The sequence below is a fragment of the Tarenaya hassleriana genome, unplaced genomic scaffold (genome assembly GCF_000463585.1).
Source record: "Tarenaya hassleriana unplaced genomic scaffold, ASM46358v1 Cleome15, whole genome shotgun sequence".
Classification (NCBI taxonomy): domain Eukaryota; kingdom Viridiplantae; phylum Streptophyta; class Magnoliopsida; order Brassicales; family Cleomaceae; genus Tarenaya; species Tarenaya hassleriana.
The window spans coordinates 1567697-1588164 of record NW_010964923.1 but is presented as its reverse complement, the minus strand read 5'-3'; the positions used below and the strand labels follow the sequence as shown (position 1 = coordinate 1588164).

Below are 20468 nucleotides of genomic sequence, written 5' to 3'. Positions count from 1 at the left end.
CATCATAATCGTAGTGTATATATATACGTGCATCAGCCATGCAGCTAATACGCACTAAAATTAAAAAAAAAACAAAACTTATTTTCATATACATACACTGCAGATTATTAAGATAACAGAAGATAATGGAACATGTTTTGATATTTTATTCTATGGCGTTACTCTTGATAATTGGGTCGGATGCTGGGGTTCTTGTGGACAGAGGAATCCACGAGAATGGAATTAGCTTTGATGATAAATACGTTGTCACATGGGGACAAGATCATGTTTTCAAACTCGGTCAAGGACAAGAAATTCAACTCTCCTTGGATCAACTTTCAGGTTAATTTCATTTTTTTTATTACAGTTTTTTTTCTCTCTCTATATATATATAATATGGTTTGAAAATCTATATGGAATGAAATATTAATCATAAAGCATGTGCATAGTACTAGTAGTTCACAAAACTCCTATGATGTATATGTGTTTCTTGTAAATTGCTTTAATAAAAAAATTTCCAGAGTTTTTCTTTATTACAAATAATAAGTTAAATGAAAGAGATGGATTTTCATACAGATGAACCAAAAAAAAAACATTTTGATAAAAGAAACATGAACGTTGATGACAACTAAACCGATGTTCTTAAAGATAACGTTGATATATATATATATATATATATATATAGGGGCGGATCTATATATAGGAGTGAGGGTGGGACACCTGCTCCCATTTGATTAATTAAAATTTTAATTTTTTTTTTATAAAATTTATAAAAAATTTAGATAAAATTCTTAAATGTCCCCACTAAAATTAAATTTATCTGTATACAAAATTTTTATTTACATATTTTTATTAATTTTTTTTATATTTATTAATATTATGGTCCCTCTTATAAATATTTTTGAGTCCGCCAATATATATATATATATATATATATATATACATGTTTGTATATCCGAACAACTTGAAACAATATTCACATTCAAATAGATCGGTTCATAGATCATTTCATATCGTTTCATAAGGTGAAAAGGAAAATAAAAGCAACGATTTTACCAAAAAAATAAGTAAATAAAAGCTACGAAGCAAAACATATATACATCAATTCGTTGGTATAATCGAAAAAATGTCGATTATTAATTTCGAAATCGTGACAGGCTGCGGGTTCGAATCAAAGAGCAGCTACGGATCAGGATTCTTCCAAACGAGAATCAAGCTGCCGGATCAAAAAGATTCCTCCGGCGTCATCACAGCTTTCTACGTGCGTCATCACACAGATATATACATGCATATATATATATATATATACGCGCATATATATGGTAAGTTGGGTATGTTGTAAATGGGCAGTTGACTTCGAAAGGGGAGAATCATGACGAGGTTGACTTCGAGTTCTTGGGGAACAGACAAGGGGACCCGATAACGCTGCAGACAAATGTGTTCGCAGATGGCAAAGGAGACAGAGAACAGAGGATTCTTCTGTGGTTCGATCCTTCCAAAGACTTTCACTCTTATTCCATTGTATGGAACCCTACCCAAATCCTGTATGCATCTATCTCTCTCTCTATAAGTATATCTATTGGTATATTATATAAATTGGATATTAAAAAATAAATGAAAAATTTTCAAATAGATACATTAATTTGTTAAAAAAAATATCTAAAAAATTATATATGAGTTTGTTAAATCTTCGAAAAATATATCGAAACTATAAATTTCTCTCGAATTCCTATATTCTGAAAATCTGTCAATAATTTTTGATTTGAAACGATGACTGGGTAATCGAAAAATATATATCATCACTATATCAGTGCTACTAATAAAAAATACAAGGTTATAAAAAAAATATCATGTCATCAAAATAAAAATAAATATATAATTAAATAAATTATATTTTAAAATAAAAAAACTTATTTTTTTTAAAAAAATAAATTTTTTAAAAAATTATATTTTATACCATTAGATATGTATATATATTTATATAGATACGTAATTACATATATATATATATATATAATAATATGTATATCTATACAATTATTCTGTTATCCTTCAAAGTTCAAATACCCATCATAATAACGAAACTAACTTTTAAATATATTTGTAGGATAACCAAGAATAGTTTTTGTTGAAATATATAATCTTTTTTTTTTAAAAAAAAATTCTAAATAAATACATTAATTTGTTAATAAAGGTTTAATCCAAGCAAAACTATATATGCATGCGGTCTTGAAAACAACTTAAGAAAGTATTTAAATTTTTTAATTCTATTAAAAAAAAATTCTTATATAGTCGTCTCATAATCACGAGAGACCCTGATATATATCTATAATTTTTTAAAAATTTATTGATTTTTAAAATATACTAATTAATAAATAAAAATTAAATTATATGAAAATAAAATAAATATTTGTAGAAAATAAGTTATATTAACTGTCATAATAGAAAAAAATTATAAAAAATAAAACATATCAAATATTCCATTTAAGAATAATACAAGTTAAAATTAACCTTATTTCAATAAAATATTTTATTATCCTTTAATTATTTTTAAAAAAATATATCATGATTAAAAATTATTTATACTTGATATCAATTTATTATTATTATTTTCACTATTTTTTAAAAAATTAATTATCATGATATAAAAAGTCTAATATTTATTTTAAAACTTATAACATGTTATTCTTCTTCTTCTTTTTTATCATAAATCTTAATAATTATTAAATTTTAATAACAATATTTAAAAAAAAAAGTGGATTCTAATAAATTGGAGATCCTTTGCGAATGCTCCATTTGCACAATTTCTAAGAGGGCTCTATATATTTTTCAAATTAATATCCTCAAGTGAACGCAATTCCTTTTTGCATATCAAGTTTAATATACCGAATATTTTTTTACCGCTACATAACTTGGATCTCTGTATCTTCTATAGGGGTGATTTAATTATTCTGATTTTTGGTTCCATTATATTTGGATTCTTTTTTAGAAAAATTATAACCATTTGTTTTTATATTGAATTTGGTTTGGTTTATTTGGTGGTTAGTTTTCATTAACAAAAGGTACTTATAACTCAATTTTTTCTATTTTAACAAATTTTAATTTTTTGACTTTTATATCGGATTCAGTTTTACTAATATGTTCATCTCGATTCGATCGATTCAATTATTCAATTAATAACCAAATAATCTATCCCTAATTTTCTAATACTGTAATTCAGAAATTTCATTTTATAAAGGGAGCAAACATATGATATGATTATATAGGTTTTATGTGGATGAGATCCCCATAAGGGTGTTCAAGAACAACAAAGACAAAGGAGTAGGCTTCCCGACCAAAGCAATGCAGGTAGTAGGAAGCCTCTGGAACGGTACTTGGGCCTCAGGGAAGACCCAAATCAATTGGGCCTATGCTCCGTTCTCGGCCCATTTCCAAAGCTTCGACATCCCCGGTTGCGCCGTCGACTCAAATGACGGAAATGCTCTCGGCACGTGCGGGTCCGCACAGGACTGGTGGAACGCGGGAAAGTACGTCGTGGGGCTGAGCGGGGGCGAGGAGAAGGAGTACCAGAACGTGAGGGCGAAGTACATGAACTATGACTACTGCGTTGACCGGTCTAGGTACCCAACTCCCCCGCCTGAATGCGTTTGACGGATAAGGGTAATATGGTAATTGTAATTTATCGGGAAATGTAATGTGGGTGATGAATAATAATCTTGTGAAATTTCACATATGAATTTTCAAGAATTTTTTTTTGGAATTTTCATTAAAAAAATTGAATAAAAAAAATTACGCAGTATTTGAGTTAATTTTGAGTTATTGGGAAATGTAATGAAGATGATGAATAATAGTCAAGTGAAATTTCGTTTACCAAAAAAATAGTCAAGTGAAGTTTCAGATGTGAATTTCAAAAAAATTTCAAAATTTTTTTGGAATTTTAATTAAAAAAATGAATTTGTTGAGGGTTTCCAAAAAAAAATTACGCAGTATTTGATCGTCTAAATATATATATATATATATATATATATTTAAAATCTGTCTCGGAAAACTTTCGTACCTTCGGCCGGAATGTATTTGATGGAAAGCTATGGTAATTTTGGGTTATTGGGAATGTAATGATAATAATAATATCCAACGAAAATCTCATAACTAAAAAAAATTCAGAAAATATACACTTTTTCACTTTAAAATCATGAATTTTATATAAAACTTTTAAGAGTTTTTGTAAAATTCTGTTTTTTATTTTTTCTAAAAATTCTTAAATTCATGATTTTATTTAGAAATGATAAATTTTCGTGTATTTTCGTGATTCGTATGTTTAATTGTTATTCTATATGACACTTGTTTGATTTTATAAAGTTTATTCAAATCTATGACACATCGATATTTATAATTTATTCAAATATACGACACGTATATAAAGGAGAAGATTTTGTACGCGAGCCAAAGTAGAGAACCGAATTGCCGACAAAGTCCGGTTTGGTTTTTTCCGGTTATCGTTTTCTGATAAGTGTAACGACAACCTCTGTGCATGTTACCGAGGAATCTTCAATGTCCGAGACGCCTCAAATCACTGCTATCAGCTTGTAAATACAAGCGACCCATCACCCAAACTCACGCACTCATAGTAGCGACCGGTTATGTTCATCATGGGATCTCCATTTTTTGCGATCTCATTGCTTCCTATGGAAGAATCGGAGAAATCTCTCATGCATGGAAAGTGTTCGACGAATTGCCTCACAGAAGTGTTTCTGCTTATAACTCCATGGTTGTCGCGTATTCTCGTGGAAACAATCCAGAAGAGGTTGTACGCCTTTACAACCAGATGATCGATGAAGGGTTTCGACCCGATAGCTCAACGTTCACTGTGACGATCAAGGCATGTGTAAAGTTGATGATCATGGAGGAGGGAGAGAGAGTTTGGGGTAAAGCAGTAGAATCTGGATATGGCAATGATGTGTTTGTATGTTCATCTGCGCTGAATCTGTATAGTAAGTGCAGGAAAATGGATGAAGCTACGGTTCTTTTCCGTAAGATGACGAAGAAGGACCTTATTTCTTGGACAACAATGGTGACAGGCCTTGCACAGGCCGGAGAGCCGGTGAAAGCACTTGAATTCTATAGGAAAATGCAAACAGAAGGAATGAATGGCGATGGGATTGTAATTCTTGGCGTTTTACAGGCTTGTGCTGATCTTGGGGATCGGAAAACGGGTCTTTCCGTGCACGGATATTTGATCAGAAGAGATCTTCCGATGAACATCGTGATCGAAACCAGCCTGGTTGATATGTATGCAAAGGTTGGTCTTTTAGAGCTTGCTTGCAGGTTTTTCAACTCGATGACCGATAAAAACACGGTCTCGTGGGCTGCATTGATATCTGGCTTCGCTCAAAATGGTTTTTCCGGGAATGCGATTGAAACATTGGTAGAAATGCAGAACCGAGGTTTCCGACCTGATCTAGTGTCCCTTGTCGGGGTTCTTTCGGCATGTTCTCAAACCGGGTCGTTGAAGACAGGCAAATCTATACACTCTTACATCTTGAAAAGGCATGTTCTTGATCAAGTCTTGGCTACAGCACTCGTGGACATGTACTCTAAGTGTGGTGCCCTTTCTCGTGGAAGAACAATCTTTGATCAAATGGAAAGGAGAGATTTGATTTCTTGGAACACGATGATATCTTGCTACGGAATCCATGGGAACGGTCGGGAGGCACTGGAAATATTTCTCCAGATGACAGAATCGAACGTAAAACCCGACCACGCTACCTTTGCTTCTCTTCTCTCCGCTCTAAGCCACTCAGGCCTCGTGGAACAAGGACAACACTGGTTCGGCCTCATGATCAACAAGTACAAGATCCAACCGAGGGAAAAACACTACGTTTGTATGGTTGATCTCCTCGCTCGGGCAGGAAGAGCAGAAGAAGCTGTCGACACTATAAACTCTGCGGAAAACCTCGACCCGGGTTTGCCCATATGGGTTGCTCTGCTCTCGGGATGCATCAACCACAGGAATTTCTCGGTCGGGGAAATGGCGGCGAGGAAGATCCTCGAGCTCAACCCGGATGAGAGTGGAGTTCAAGCTTTGGTTTCGAACTTCTTTGCAATGGCAGAGAAGTGGAAAGAAGTGGCGAATGTGAGGAAGATGATGAGAAGCTCGGAAATGGAGAAAGTTCCGGGCTTTAGCGCCATTGAAGTGAATGGAAAGCTTGAAGCTTTTCTCATGGAGGATATGAGCCACACTGAACATCACCACATGTTGCAGGTGTTGCAGAACTTGGATTCTGAGATGAGAGAGAAATATTATATGTCTCTTAGCATATAATATATTTTTTAAGATCTTTTGGTTGCAAGTCTATTACTATTATTGTAATTAGGATGGCCATTTCGGTTTTAAGTTCGGGTTCAATTCTATTAATTTTAGATTCGCTTTTTTCGATAATAAAAATCTATAACCGTTCATTATTAATTTTGGTTTGCATAAGGTTTTTTATCAGTGAAAAAATATTTTTTGAAATAAATTTTTAATTTTTTTAGTTAGTGTTTATTCGATTTAGTAAAGTTTTGATTTTTTTTTTTAAAATTTAAAAAAGTAATAACTATCGGATTCGGTTTCGATTTCGGTAATCTAGAATGGCCACCCTAATTGTAACAATTGCATAAATATTTGGTTCGATCTTTTAAGGCGTATGGGTATAGTGTCAATTGTGAAATGGGCCGTTCTAAGGCCCAAAATATTAATGTCCATTTATTAATGATTTTAACACGTGCGATTTTTTAGATCCCATAGGTTCTCTGTGGTATATCTTCGTTTCAGTGTTATCCAAAATTTTTCTTAAATTTTGTTCTGTCAGCTGTGATATAATATATATGTAGATATATATATACTACCATTGTTTGGCATTTTGACTTTTACTCCATTAAAAATGTTCAAAATGTTGAAATCACGCGCATGAAATATTACTGTTTAGATCTTAGTCGGGATATTTTTGGATTAAATATTAAAATTATTTGAGTTGAACGAAATCCGTATCAAATTAATTTTTTTTATATTAGACTCGATTTATATATAATTTTATGTTATTGGACATGTTTTTGAGACCCAAAATTATTTTTATGTTATTGGATTATGAAGCCCAAAATTATCACATAATTATAAACCGATTTTTATTGTAAGTATAATATTTAATCATCATCTTATTATACTAAACACAGAGATAAGAGAAAACTTAAGCCTACATAGCTTTTGGATGTGAAATGTGAATTCAGTGAATCTTGAATTTCAATAAAAAAAATTATTTAAAAAAAATAAAAAAATGAAAGAAAATTGACAAAAAAAAAATTTAAAAAGAAAATTGACAAATGGAGGAACATTGTTAGTTGTGGAAGCCGAGAAGTCGCTTTCAAAATGTAAGGCAAAAGTGTGGATATTTAATGCGAAAGGACATGAACTATAATGTATTCAATTATTTGTAGTTCCATTGATCTTTTCAGAATTTAACATTTTCAACCAACTTTTTTTTTTATATAAAATTTAAATTATATTTTCTAAAAGTTTTATATACAAATATAATTTATATTCTTTCAAATAGAAACTATCGAGATAATTTTATAAAGATGTTGAAATAAAATAAACTAAATCATCGTAGTTAAATTAAATATGATCAATTTACTAATAGCTGTTTGGTTTGCGATGTTTTAAAATTTTATAAAAAAAAAATAGTTTCAAACATATGGCTGATAAATAAAATTGCGTATATAAAAAATATTGAATTGTAATAAATGAGGCTTAAGATTATATGTATCAAAATACAACCATTGGCTGATAAATAAAATTTTAAAATGTTTTTTTTTCCATAACTGTAGCCGCCATTGACGGTAACGGCGTCAATTTAATTTCGTCCGCTACAGCCACGTTTTTTTTTCATTTGCAGCTTTCGACTACACTTTTTCGAATAATTTAATTTTGTCTGTATTATTTTCCTACAAAATTAAAAAAAAAAAGATTTACATGTGAGTGAATCTACTAATTTTTCTCCTTTGTTTTGGTTTTGATTTTTTTTTTTTTTTAAGCTATTGACGCCGTTTTCTCATGAATTTGATAATCAATGGTTAAAAATTTACGACTTTTAGAAAATTGAATATTTTTAGAGTGTAAACCCAAAAACTAAAAATTCGTAAAAATATCATATATCTAAATTAATTTTCAATATATTTTAACATTAGGTTAATTTTCTAAAACATTTATTTTTCTAGTTTTAACGATTTTTTAAATCAATTGCAGTGTGCAACTGCAAGGAAACACCAAGGGGAAAAAATGGTGAGTGGCGGTAACGAAAAAAAAAAAATCGAGAGCGAGAGAGAGAACGGTCAAAATGTTACCAGTACCTCCGGTCAACGGTTGATAAACCTTTTCCCCATCTCTCTCTCTCTCTCCCTCTCTATCTCTATCTGTCTAATTCTTCTCTTCGTCTTCGTCTTCGTCTTCGTCTTTCGTCTTCTTCTCCTTCACCTTCACCTTCTCACGCAAATTCCGTTCTCTCTCTCTCTCTCTCTCTCTCTCTCTCTCTCTGAAATTCAGGTTTAGAAGTTCTTCTTCTTCTTCTTCCGTGCGAATAATCGCTATTACAATTCTGAGTTCTTCTCTGCAGGGCTCATCGGATTTGATCGATGGAAGTAAGTCGAATCTCTAGCTCTCAATTTTTTTCCTTCTTCTTCTTCTTCTTTTATGCCTACAGTGCTGTTTTGTATTTGGTTGGTGCCAAGACGATGGAAAATCTCCGAACTTTTGACGTTTCCCCGGGGGGAAAAGTTTGGATCTTTCCTCGATGTTGCATTTTATTCGCACTTGCCCTTGATTCTTGTCTGGAAAAAGTTTCATGGGTCGTGGGAAATTCTCTATTTTTCGGGGTTTGTTTGCAAGATATGACTGGGGGTTATTCAGATTTTGGATCAAGTGGAAAAAAAGTTTCCATTTTTATCTGGGAATCCTCAGTCTACATTTAGCTCTCCAGTGACCTAAAAAAAAGTCTGTGTTAGAGTGTAATTTGAGGGTTTTGGTTAAAAAGGGGAGATCTGAAGAACACTAATTCCTCTGGAATTGCAGTTATTCACTGATTAAATGGGCGTTCTTTGGGTGATCGAAAGGAACCCTTCGGTGAATTTAAGGAGAATTGGAAGTGCTGTCTTGTTAATGTTTAAGCTCCATTAGATGTCGGAATCGATTTCTTAAGTGGGCATAATTGCTCAGACGGTCGATCCTAGTGGATCTTTTCAGCATATTGTGAGAATGTCGTGCCATTGGTTAATCTTGAAGGCTAATGAGTGTGTGTTCTTGTTTAGCATTCTGCGGCCAAGCCCTTGATTTGTTCCCCTTACCGATTTCGAAAATCTTGTGAAGTTTGTATAAAAGCACGTTTTTTCTAGAATGGATCTTTCCAACTGATCAAAATGTTTCTTGCGGACAGCGTGGGAATGTTCCGAAATTCGGCAACTGGGAGAGCGAGGAGAATGTTCCTTACACAGCTTACTTTGAAAAAGCTCGGAAGGTTCGAACAAGCGGTGGCAAAATGGTGAACCCGAACGACCCGGAAGAGAGCTCAGGTTTGTATGCTCCAGCCTCTCCTCCTCCTCCTACAAGACCTAAGCCTGAGCAAGAGGAGCCGGTTAAAAGACAAGCTCGAACTACCTCTGCTGCTGGCTCTGAGAACAATAGTTACGAGAGATCTCCATTGCATAACCATGCAAGGACGCCCGGTAGGAGTGTCGGCGCCCCCTCGCCTCTATGGGATGGAGGCAAGAACTCGTATGATGGCACTGGAAGATCCAAGCCACGATCCAACAACATTAGGGGTGACGAAAGCGTAAAAATTTCGATTCTCTACTCCTCTTTTCGTTTCGGTTGTTTCATTAACATTATTTTTCCGGGTTTTGAACCTAAAAGCTCACTCCTGTACTGGTATGATGGTTTCGTTAACATAATAAATACTGGATTCACGCTTCACTCAGATACGATTTTCTTCACTCTACATGTTTAGATGTTACATCTCTTACCTGGATGTGCCTGACATTTTTTTTCGTATCTCTGAACTCATTGAACTGTACAATCAGTTATGCAAAGAGTTATATTGTTTCCTTGAAGATGTCTGGTCTTGCGTCGAGTTTGCATTAGTTTGATCTGTTTGTTTGCGGGTTTTTTTGCTGAAGATGCGTTCTTTTTCACGTTTGATAGCCTGACAAAGGTACAGTCGTGCCGAAATTTGGAGACTGGGATGAAAACAACCCTTCGTCGGCCGATGGATACACACATATCTTCAATAAAGTACGGGAAGAAAGAAATTCTGCGGGAACGGGAACAGGATCTTCGAGAACTCCTTCTCACCCGAGCACCAAACCACCTTCAGACGGCACCAAGGTAAAGACTTTCTCGGCTTGTTCAAGACCCCTTTTTGGTCAGTTCATCTTTCTATGCATCTAGTTTCATTGTCGGAAAGAAAGAAGCAACCTTGAGCTCGGTTTACGGGAAAACATCTAAAAGGGTAACGGATTCTTGGTCCAAGTTTGCGTCTTGATCTGATTTCTTGTATCATTACATATCTCTTCGATAACTTTGAACGTTGTTCTTCATCTCTAATTCCCAGTGCTGCTGCTTTTCTTGGGGAGGAAAATGAGGGGATTTTCCGGGAAGATTCTTGGATCTGCTCGAGTTTACGATGAAGTTTGTATATAGTATCGAGGAAACGTTGGTTAATTTATCGGTTTACATCTACCTTGAAGCTGTTTCGGATGAAATAAGGCATCGGTTCCCCGGCATAAGATTAGAGAGAAAGCTATATGTAATGTTTGTTTGCTTTACTTTTGTTTATGTAATTCTTCCAACTTGTTACCTTTTGTGTTTTCTTGCTAGCTTTTGTTAACATTTCTATGTGAACCCTTTGTGTTTGGTTGGAGCAATGGTCGTTGCAGTAGACAGGTCCGGTACGGCTGTGCTCCGGTTTAGTAAACCGGTTTTAGGTTTCTCGTAATTAAAACGAACCGAATTGAAGCTGAGTTTACTAGTTTAGAGGTTGAATAGACGGAGTTTTTAGAATCCACAAACGAAAAAAGTTAAATTGAAATATTTTATATATTTAGTTGAATAGATGAAGTTTTTTGTTTTATAATTTTTAAAACTTAAAAATATTAATCAAAATCCTGTAAAATTAGTTTTTTTACAAATTTGAAAAATTATTTTAATGAAAAAATAACTAAAAACATATTTTAGCATTTGTTTTTTTTTTTCTAATATGAAACGATTAAAAAAAAGCAATTATGGTATTAAATTCTATAGTTAAGATGTGATCGTGGCCGTAGCGAATTGCATCCCCTACCTCGTGAGTCAATAAGTGACAGTCAACGATTGTATCCGCAGATGATATAATGGACGGTTCAGATTAATCATACAGCTGGGTTGCGTTGCAGAGGATTATTTGTCCCTCCTCCCAGCGCCAAATTTTGCCGCTCGACCAAAAGTTTTGGAAATTTCAAGTTTTTAACAGACCAAAATCAAATCCAAAGATGGGACGAAAGATTCAAAATTTCTTTAATTTGAAACTATGGAGCTTCAGATCTCTCTCTCTAGTCTATCTCTCTCTCATGCTCTTCCTCTTTGTTCCTTTGTCTAATTTGATTGTCGACGAGAACCTGAAGAGGAAGGGATCCGGATTTGGACTTCGGAGCTCCGAGAAGAACTCGAATCGAATTCTCAGGTACTTCGGTTTGAATTCTGATTGAGTTTAGCAGAAAAGAAGCTATCGAGTTTGTAATTTCATGTCGCTTATTGTTGACATCTGGTGAATTTGGGTTCGGTCCTCCGGTAGGATTGACCGCAATGGCTGGAGTGATTTAGGGTTCTTATTCAGTGGATTCAGTCATTTTCACATCTGGGTCTAGGGATTTGCGAGAAAGCTCTTGTCTTTTTCGTTTCGATTTCTAGGTACTCAATTTCGCAGATATGGTGAGAGTGCAAAAGGTCGAATCGTTCTATTCTAGGCTCCGGGAATCAGCAACTTCTTCTTCTCAGAGCCCTCTTCTCATATTCCCATCCGCTTCTGATGTTGATTCTCTCTGCGCGCTCAAAATCATCACCCATGTCCTTGAATCTGATTCAGTCCAGTATTCGTGTTTCCCGGTGTCTTCTTTTCTAGAGATCCACAAGTACGCAGGACCTGGGTTGTGTTCTTCGTCTGATAATCCGATTACCATCCTCCTAATCAACTGGGGTTGCCACCGTGATTTGCGGGCCGCTCTTCAGTTAGGTCCTGCTGCTCGTGTGTTCGTTGTGGACAGTCACCGACCCATTCATTTGCATAATCTGAGTGATAGGAATGATCAGGTCGTTGTTCTTCACACCGATGATGATGAGCAGCAGGCAGATCTGGCGTATGATTTCGACGTGTTGACATTGGCAAACGAGAGCTTTCAGCTACATCTAGATGGAGAAGAAGATGAATCAGATGATGAGTATGAGAGTGGGAGCGACAGAGATGCAGAAGATGAAGAAGAAGATGGTCATAAGAGTGGCAGCGATGATGAGGATGGGGATGGTAATAGGTCGAGTAAGAGGAGGAGAGTGAGCGACAACGTGAAGGTTTTCAAGAAATTGAAGAGGGATTATTATTGGATGGGTACTTTCCATGGCAAACCATCTGGATGCCTAATGTTTGAGCTGTCCCATTTGTTGAGGAAGAACACGAACGAGTTGCTGTGGTTGGCTTGCGTTTCTTTGTCTGATCAGTTTGTCCATGAGAGGTTGACTGATGAAAGATACCAAGCTGGTGTCATGGAGCTTGAACAGCATATCAACAGTTCAGGAAACATAGACAAAGTTACTTCTGTTACTCTGAAGGATGGGACGAAAATCCGAGCGCCTGATTGCTCAAGAATCTCGTACGAAGAGGAGCCGAGGCTTATGCTTTTGAGGGAATGGACATTGTTTGACTCCATGCTTTGTTCATCATACATAGCTACCAAGTTGAAGACTTGGAGCGATAACGGCATCAAGAAGCTCAAGCTTCTTCTAGCTCGTATGGGGTTTGCCCTTATTGACTGCCAGCAGAAGTTTCCATACATGAGTCATGAAGTGAAAAAGAAGATGAAAGAAGAGTTTGACAGATTTCTGCCGGAATATGGTCTAACAGATTTCTATTACCGAAGTTTCTTACGACTACACGGATACAGCTCAAGGGTTTCAGCTGCGGATGTTGTGTATGGTGTCACTGCACTTCTTGAATCATTTGTCGGGTCAGACGGCTCCTCCTCTGCATCAAAACAGTTTGGTCAAGCTTATGATGCTCTGTCCTTGAACAATGTCGATAAGCTGAAATCGGGAATGCAACAAGCAATTAGGGTTCAACGGGCGATTCTCAGGCAAGGAAGCACAGCAATTACCAAGAGCGGATGCATTCGAAGTGGAAGAAAATTCAGGTGGGTAAAGGTTGAAGATTCACTGGATTCAAAGTACTTGGGCTATCCCCAAGCCTTGACAAAGTTCTGTTACTTTCTGATGGATGCATTGAGAGAGAAGGGAGCTCGGATGAAGCCGATGCTTTGTGCTTGCACGTCTCAACAGCCCGGGAAAATCCTGATCGTCGGGGTTTGTGGGAAGCCGAGGCTTGGGGCAGTGAAAGGGAATGGATTTGGAAATGCTTTCAGGAATGCAGCCCAAGAAACAGGAGCAGATTACTTCCATGAGCTGTTTGAGTCTTCATGGATAGTGTTGGATGAAGTTGGTGTTAATTCTTTCATGATTAGATTAACAGAGAAGCTCTGACACTGATGACACATGAACATGATATGGTGTTTTTCTCCTTTGTACACCTTCTCTCCATATTGTTTGAAGATCAAGAACTCATGTAACTTGTTTTTTAGAATAATTTTTTCTTGTGAAAAAGGTTTTTTTTTTTGGGTTTCCTCTTGAAACATAGGACAGGTAATTTCCTCTTGAAAAAGGTTTCTCGAAGACATCAGAAACTCCTCTGTCTGGTTCTTCTTTTGCCAAACGGTGCTGCCTCTAACGTTGTTGGCCGGGACGCAAAGGCCGGAGCCACAGCTACAACAATCTCCGCGTCCAATACAAAAGCTAAGCCAATTGTCCGAGCAGCAGCAGCAGCAGCCGGCCAGTACAAAACCAGAAACACCCTCCTGCCGAACAAGCCACAGCAGAAGCCGCTGTCACAAGTAGCGGAAGAGAACACACATTCCGCGAGCCTCCCGACACAAAAGTGGAATGAGGGCGAGGCATATGATCCAAAGTTGGCTCTGAGTAGTAGCCGTGGACAACATTGTACAGGGGTACTACCAGTCATCAATCTCTCTGCCAAGACTCTTAACAGATGGAGGAAAGCTAAATACCAGAAGGGCAGAAGATGGTGGGAGAACTTTGATGATTCTCCCATCATCAAAAAAATTGTTTTTTTCTCCTTTTGGTCTTTTTTATTTTAGAAATCAGATTGAGGGCTTGAATTGCACATGCTTTTGGGGGGTTTTAAAATTTAAAAACAAAAAAAATTGACAATCAAGATTTTTTTGTAAATTTATTTAAAAAAAAAAAAAAAAAAAACTTGCCACATATAACGTGTAGAAACGCCATGTGGTGTGCCGAAAATGTAATTCCTTTTCCCAAATTGATTATGTAAATTTTATTGTTGGCCAAAGAAAGGTAATTAGGGCTTTGACTTTTTTTAAATGTTAATTTAGTTTTATCTGGGCCGTTTTAAATGGGCCTTATTGGCCCAATATCTGATATAACCCTAAATTACCATTTTAAAAAACAAAGTGTAAAACCCATCAAATAAGGAAACTCCTAACGACCCAAAGCCCTACTTACTTTTTTTACCGTAAAAGATTTTTTTTGTTGATAAAGCCCTAAAATAAAATTTACATAATCAGTTGAGGAAAAGGAAACATACGCGAAATTTTCAGCCTATATAATACAGTTTCCGACCACAAAGTTTATTGTTTTCCCCATCAACTCTACGCCGAAACAAAAAAAAAATTATCAACGAGCAATGTCGATTAAGCTTCAGTCCAAAGACGGAGAAGTGTTCGAGGTCGAGAAGAAGGTGGCAAAGATGTCGACCATCATAGCATTCATGATGGAGGACGTGGAGGATGGCATAATCCCCATCCCCGTAGCCGCCGCCCCGACCCTCTCCAAGGCCCTGGAGTACTGCAAGCACCACGTGTCCGAGCCGAAACCCGAACCGGACCCCAAGGATTGGGACGCGAAGTTCATGAGACAGTTTGACGGGAATTTCCCCGAGCTGGTGGAGTTTATGAAGCTGGCCTCGTATCTGGACATAAAGGGTATGCTGGATCTGGCCGCGTCAAAGGCCGCGGATTTCATCAAGGACAAGTCGGTCGAGGAAGTCCGAGAGCTTTTCGGCAGCGAGAACGATTACACGGCCGAGGAGGAGAAGGCTCTACGCGCCGAGTTTCCATGGGCTTTTTAGTTTTTCTACTCTTATATATGGTCGGGACTTTCCCCCCAACTTCTAATAATTTAATTAAACCCTAAATAGATTTATTTTACAACTATAAAAGGCAGCGAGATGATTTTTTATTATTATTATTTTTTAATAATTAATAAATACACCGGTTACATCTTTCTATTCTAAGGTGCGGAGGTCGGCCATGTGATAATCCCTCCTTGATTGGGATTCGATCCCGGAATTTATCGGTTGATATAATAAAGGATGAGATTTAAGAATATTATAAGCACAAATTTTAATCTAAATCTTTTTCATTCAAGTTGTATGTAATGTTGATTTCGGGTGATTTAGTTGAAGAAATACTCTTTAGGGTTCCAACCAAATCCTTAAAATATTTCATATATATCACACCCACAATTTTTTTTTTTAAAAAAAATTGACATTAGATCGAGTAATGGTTATAAAATATTATGGAGAGAGATTTTCATCCAAAGTTTGGATTTTCCCACATTTGGACCAACTTTGATATCCATTCACAACAACTTTAATCTAAATTTCCATGTGGTTAAGATTCTAATGTTCATAACATTAGGACAGTTTATATTAATCTCTCTCTCTCTCTCTCTCTCTCATCTCGCTTCCTATGGCAATCATCTTCTCATCTGTGTATGAAACAATCTGAAAACCCCAACCAATGTGGTTACAGAAATGACTCTGTGGTGGAAAATCCAAGCAAACATGGTGAGATCTCACCTGAAACCTGCGGTTTTATATCGTTGGAGGGGCCAAGTAGTAGCCGAGATCGTGCCTCTCGGGGGGGAAAAGATCGGTTTTCACGACTCGGGAGGGAAATACGTACAACTTCTTCGCCAACAAGAACTCGTCCCCTGTCCATAAGAACAATGCTTTAATCCTAAAACGTTTGCCAATCCGAAGGTTCGAGGAATATGAGCTCGAAAACCTCGGGAATAAGCATAGAAAGATACAGAGTTCGAGGTCGAGGAGAATGTATAAATTAGATGTAACATAGATCTGTTGGCAAAGGTTGATCAAAACCCAACAGTATGCATATGTTATGTATGATGATGACATGTATGTATGTATGATGATGACATGTATGCGTATGATGACATGTCATGGTACATCGGGAGAAGGAGTACTTACAGTCGAGTTGCTGAACTTCAAGCTTTCCAGTGTCTCGGCGAGTTCAATTTGCTTTGACGCGGTTAAAATCAGCGCCTATGAAATAGATTTCGGATTCTAAGGCCACCCGACCAGAGAAGTAGAATCTCGAAAAAAAAAGTAAGAGAAATTTCTTACCTGTTTCGTCTTCTGCAGGTCCTGTTCGATGGATTTGATGCGGTCTAACGAGTCAAGGAGCATATCATCTTTCTCGGGAGGAATCCTCGTCGGTTTGTTAAGCAAGTCAGTTACCACGGTCTCGAGATCTTGCAACCTCTGCATACACGGATGAAGTGAATCCCTTTGCACGCACTGCTCGGGAGCAGGAACTGTTAATGTCGGTCTCGGATGATTCTCGGGCCGTTTATTCACAAATCTCCTCAAGATCCGGAGCACGAGAAACAAGCCAGTGACGAGTTGGAAGACGAAACGCGCCAACGAGATCGTTCCTTGGTGAAGAGAATTCTTCAAGCTCCTTCCCGGGGTCTGATTCCTGGTTAAGCGAGCTGGAGAAAATGGACAGCAAGGTTATGCCATAAAACAAACATCTAAAAACTGAATCTGTAGTGTTCAGACAAGTAGATAACGGTAACGCATAGTGCATTATTCACGTACTCGTCGAATCAGAGCGTTCAGTTCTCATGATACCGACTGCTTCAGCTCGATCGTTGCAGAGAAGAGGACGCTGGTTCTGAAAACATAAGACGGGTTTGAATACGTTTATCGACAATTACTTCGACATGAACAACCAGAAACGCAAAAATATCTAACCAACCGGTTCGGATTGCGATAATCTTTGCATTCCATCTCTCGTTGTATCGGTTCCTGCATAAGACGATGATACTTCTGTCTCTACTTTTTGCTGCAGAAAAGTAGAAGGACGATGTTTTTTGTAGAACAGAAACAGAAGCATTGTCTGAACGAGGCGGTTAAAAGGTACACTCACCCGGAAGGAAAATGATTTCGCTTCTTCTCTTTCCTCGAAAACCCGTTTCTGTTTCGTCTTGTACCTCGAATCCCTCGAGCAAACCAGCTAGAAATACGACACCATAGTAGAGAGTTTTTACTAAATTATGCTTCGGAAGAAGTATATCGGGTCGATAAGAATCGATACCTTCATTATTTCCGGGTTTTTCCAAGGCCCTTTGTCAGAACGCATGCATCCACCTTCATCCGAGCAAGAACAGCTTCCTCCAAGAAAATCTGGCAGCTCGCTGTATACGGAAAAATCGCCATCTCAATCTGAAGAAAATCAGAAGATATTTGAATTGCCGAGAAGGAAGAAATCCCGACCTTTGATCGATAACTTCGAGCAGTTTAGTGTGAAATTTACTGCCCAAAACCTGTGCAGTGAGAAATAAGAATCTCTAGACAGGTTGAACACCTTAACAATCCAACAAAACGCATATATATACACATATACACACATATATATAAGATGTAATACATGTATCTTTGCAGCGGTTCTAGGATCAAGAAAGCTTTTCGCTGTGTTCCAGACAAGCTTGAATCCACTTCCAGCATTAACTATGAACATCTGACGTAATGTCTGTCTCGAAACAACCGAAAGCAGTGTCAGTGTCAGAGTCCTTCCATGGCTGCCGTAGATATTCTGAAGCACGAAAAGCTTTCAGATATAAAACCCACCTCGGGATAGTTTTCCCCGTCGATTTTCTGGATGTGCATCACAAGGTCATGAGCTAGTTTCCCAAAGCTCATCCAGTTCTTCACGGAAGGCAAAAACCGCTTTAAAGATTCGGAAAATGAAACTTAACGTAACCGAAATGTTGGTTGAAAAAAGATTTAGATACGAACCACTCCTTGAACATCTATTATGGCTGTCGAAGAATCTATGTGCCTTTTGGCTGAGATAGAACACGCTGGAAACTTCTCGGAAAACGTCTTCTCAAAACCCCGAACATGATACTTTAAAAATCGTTCCACTGTAGTAACCTTCATCAGCTTGCTCGGGTCGATTTTCCCGAGCTGCTCGATGTAAACAGGTCGCCCTTCTCTGTCTACACCATGGTAACCATGAGGATAGTATCGTTGTACTTCTTCATATTCATCATAAACAAAATCCTGGAGATTTCAGTCATATACTACGTTAAAGATTTAAGTATTTCTGGAAAATACAAGACAAGATTCATATCATGAACTCGTTGATGCTTCATATGAATCATTAAAACTCGTATCCTTCACCTGTATGATTGTATCTACTCGGTTTTCTTCCCTCCACTTCAGCATTTCTTCCCACATCTGGATAGCTTTTTCGAGCTCAAACTTCCGTGCTTTCAAGAATCTGTCAACGAAAAACCGGAACCAATCATGCGGGGAAACTCAAGATTCATACCGACATGTCTAAAAATCGAGACTTTACGGATCTTTATCGGCACCCATCAGATATGAATTCGATCACAAATCTTGATTACCTCAACATTGAATGGTAATCATCGTGCCGAGGAAGAAGCGAATCCCGGGAAATCAAAGCTTTTCGAAACGAATTCACGGCCTTTTCCTCTTCCACGTCCCTCACATCTTCGATCATGATCTCTGCGGCATACTGATCAGCTACACGCTTTCCTCGTTTCCTGAGACTGTGTGTGATTCTTGATGAAGCATTGATCGCTTTCTTCTTCAATGATCTAGAACGTGTTCTTCTGATCTTTTCATCATCTATGACCTCAATTTCCAAACCTTTACCATTGTCGGATTCTGGAAACGAAATTATCTCACCTAAAGCTGGAAAAAAACAGATCAAAGACATGAATACAGAAAAAGAAAAAAAAAAGACAACTGGGTTCAGATTTTGGGAAACAACGCCTGAAAATTACCTGGCATTTGGATGATCAAGGTTCGAATGGCAATATGGAATTCACTGTACCTGGAAAAAAAAATACGATTCCTCGATTCAGATCACCGATACTGTGAATCAAATGCAGAATTCAGCACAGGTAAGTTGCAGATCTGTAGGAAATCCATGAAATCATTCAGAAAAAAAATTAAGAGCTTCAACCTCAATCAGTTAGATCACAATTGGGATCAAACCCGACAGCAAACGCATCTAGAAAACGAGACGATCATCAAAAGAGATGCGATAAAGAAACTACGATTCCTCAATTAAGATCACCGATAAATGATCCAACACTACATTTTTTCCCGCAATCCGTACCTCCTCCTGATTCACCGGAAGAACAAAAAAAAAATAATTATCCAAGAGATCTCGCAGTGCTAGGAGTATCCAAACGGATATGCCTGATTCAAATCAAGGAACGGCCTCTCTCTGTCTCTCGCTTTCAGATTACGAAGTTATGATCTCTGTATACACACACACATCTGCATATATCGATGTGCATGTACACAAGTATATATATGTATGTGTGCGTTTACAGTTTTGCTGTGAGCGTAGCTCGGAGGAAGAAGAAGCGTCGTTTTCAGCCATGCATTTATATACAGAGACGGGGGGAGAAGGTGAAGCTGAGGCGGGTGGAGGAGAAGAAACAGAACCGAAGCCGAGCAGACGATAACCGGATCGAACCGGACTGAATGCGGGAATTTCATTACCCGGTCCATTTTGGTTTTGGTCAAAGATTTTAGCCGCGGTAATTAAGTTTCGATTAGCGGAAGAGGTAAGGTTGACTTCTATAAGAAGAAAGCCATGAACAGGGAGAGGTAGACTTTGGGAGTTAACGGCAAGTGACGGACTTTAACGGCGTTTTGACGGTTAAGGGTAGGGCGTTTGGTGTTGCGGTGGTTGCGGCCCGCGTAGGCGTTAAGCTAAGGTAACGATTTAACCCCCCCCCCCCCCCCGTTTTTTTTTTTATTTTTTTTTCATTTTCA

At 37.3% G+C, this 20468-nt stretch overlaps 6 protein-coding genes across 9 annotated transcripts; 5 read left to right on the top strand and 1 right to left on the bottom strand.

Moving 5' to 3' along the window:
- Nucleotides 1-71: 71 nt before the first annotated feature.
- LOC104808793 (xyloglucan endotransglucosylase/hydrolase protein 2-like) lies at nt 72-3708 on the top strand. The gene is made up of 4 exons (XM_010534595.2): nt 72-321; nt 1137-1240; nt 1330-1523; nt 3246-3708. The coding sequence occupies exons 1-4, from the start codon at nt 126-128 to the stop codon at nt 3628-3630; spliced, it is 879 nt and encodes a 292-aa protein (XP_010532897.1). The 5' UTR covers nt 72-125; the 3' UTR covers nt 3631-3708.
- A 734-nt stretch (nt 3709-4442) lies between these two features.
- Nucleotides 4443-6399, top strand: LOC104808791 (putative pentatricopeptide repeat-containing protein At3g25060, mitochondrial). Its single transcript, XM_010534594.1, has one exon. It carries the CDS (start codon nt 4511-4513, stop codon nt 6299-6301), a length of 1791 nt encoding a protein of 596 aa, XP_010532896.1. The 5' UTR covers nt 4443-4510; the 3' UTR covers nt 6302-6399.
- A 2063-nt stretch (nt 6400-8462) lies between these two features.
- Nucleotides 8463-10943, top strand: LOC104808790 (RPM1-interacting protein 4-like). The gene is made up of 4 exons (XM_010534593.2): nt 8463-8652; nt 9444-9839; nt 10208-10390; nt 10617-10943. The coding sequence occupies exons 1-4, from the start codon at nt 8647-8649 to the stop codon at nt 10644-10646; spliced, it is 615 nt and encodes a 204-aa protein (XP_010532895.1). The 5' UTR covers nt 8463-8646; the 3' UTR covers nt 10647-10943.
- Nucleotides 10944-11545: 602 nt separating this feature from the next.
- Nucleotides 11546-13933, top strand: LOC104808789 (cell division control protein 45 homolog). The gene has a single exon (XM_010534592.2). It carries the CDS (start codon nt 11969-11971, stop codon nt 13784-13786), a length of 1818 nt encoding a protein of 605 aa, XP_010532894.1. The 5' UTR covers nt 11546-11968; the 3' UTR covers nt 13787-13933.
- Nucleotides 13934-14932: 999 nt separating this feature from the next.
- Nucleotides 14933-15519, top strand: LOC104808788 (SKP1-like protein 14). The gene has a single exon (XM_010534591.1). It carries the CDS (start codon nt 15024-15026, stop codon nt 15465-15467), a length of 444 nt encoding a protein of 147 aa, XP_010532893.1. The 5' UTR covers nt 14933-15023; the 3' UTR covers nt 15468-15519.
- Nucleotides 15520-15927: 408 nt separating this feature from the next.
- On the bottom strand, nt 15928-20084 carry LOC104808787 (phosphatidylinositol/phosphatidylcholine transfer protein SFH9-like). Of its 4 annotated transcripts, none has more exons than XR_770993.2 (16): nt 19801-20084; nt 19463-19512; nt 19061-19370; nt 18831-18930; nt 18444-18710; nt 18276-18353; nt 18076-18177; nt 17922-17971; nt 17743-17842; nt 17575-17661; nt 17404-17490; nt 17244-17319; nt 16767-17134; nt 16611-16685; nt 16200-16333; nt 15928-16124 (listed from the first exon to the last, which is right to left on the bottom strand). XR_770993.2 is itself a non-coding variant. In XM_019201996.1 (16 exons), exons 4-16 carry the CDS (start codon nt 19174-19176, stop codon nt 16280-16282), a joined length of 1560 nt encoding a protein of 519 aa, XP_019057541.1. In that variant the 5' UTR covers nt 19177-19273; nt 19365-19370; nt 19463-19512; nt 19801-20083; the 3' UTR covers nt 15928-16279. The 4 variants fall into 4 exon arrangements, 3 of the variants coding, with proteins under 3 accessions (XP_019057541.1, XP_010532892.1, XP_019057540.1); XM_019201996.1 differs by having other exon boundaries at nt 15928-16333; nt 19061-19273; nt 19365-19370; nt 19801-20083; XM_010534590.2 differs by having other exon boundaries at nt 15928-16333.
- Between the last annotated feature and the right edge of the window lie 384 nt (nt 20085-20468).

What these genes read in the sequence shown, in the direction of transcription:
- LOC104808793 (XM_010534595.2), top strand. Translation starts at nt 126, where the DNA reads ATGGAACATGTTTTGATATTTTATTCTATGGCGTTACTCTTGATAATT. An exon ending in GCGTCATCACAGCTTTCTAC is followed by an intron (nt 1,241 to 1,329) that starts GTGCGTCATCAC and finishes GTAAATGGGCAG; the next exon opens with TTGACTTCGAAAGGGGAGAA. An exon ending in TGGAACCCTACCCAAATCCT is followed by an intron (nt 1,524 to 3,245) that starts GTATGCATCTAT and finishes ATGATTATATAG; the next exon opens with GTTTTATGTGGATGAGATCC.
- LOC104808791 (XM_010534594.1), top strand. Translation starts at nt 4,511, where the DNA reads ATGTTACCGAGGAATCTTCAATGTCCGAGACGCCTCAAATCACTGCTA.
- LOC104808790 (XM_010534593.2), top strand. An exon ending in ACATTAGGGGTGACGAAAGC is followed by an intron (nt 9,840 to 10,207) that starts GTAAAAATTTCG and finishes CACGTTTGATAG; the next exon opens with CCTGACAAAGGTACAGTCGT. An exon ending in CACCTTCAGACGGCACCAAG is followed by an intron (nt 10,391 to 10,616) that starts GTAAAGACTTTC and finishes TCTAATTCCCAG; the next exon opens with TGCTGCTGCTTTTCTTGGGG.
- LOC104808789 (XM_010534592.2), top strand. Translation starts at nt 11,969, where the DNA reads ATGGTGAGAGTGCAAAAGGTCGAATCGTTCTATTCTAGGCTCCGGGAA.
- LOC104808788 (XM_010534591.1), top strand. Translation starts at nt 15,024, where the DNA reads ATGTCGATTAAGCTTCAGTCCAAAGACGGAGAAGTGTTCGAGGTCGAG.
- LOC104808787 (XM_010534590.2), bottom strand. An exon ending in TAATAGATGTTCAAGGAGTG is followed by an intron (nt 18,354 to 18,443) that starts GTTCGTATCTAA and finishes CCTTCCGTGAAG; the next exon opens with AACTGGATGAGCTTTGGGAA. An exon ending in ACGGGGAAAACTATCCCGAG is followed by an intron (nt 18,178 to 18,275) that starts GTGGGTTTTATA and finishes GTTTCGAGACAG; the next exon opens with ACATTACGTCAGATGTTCAT.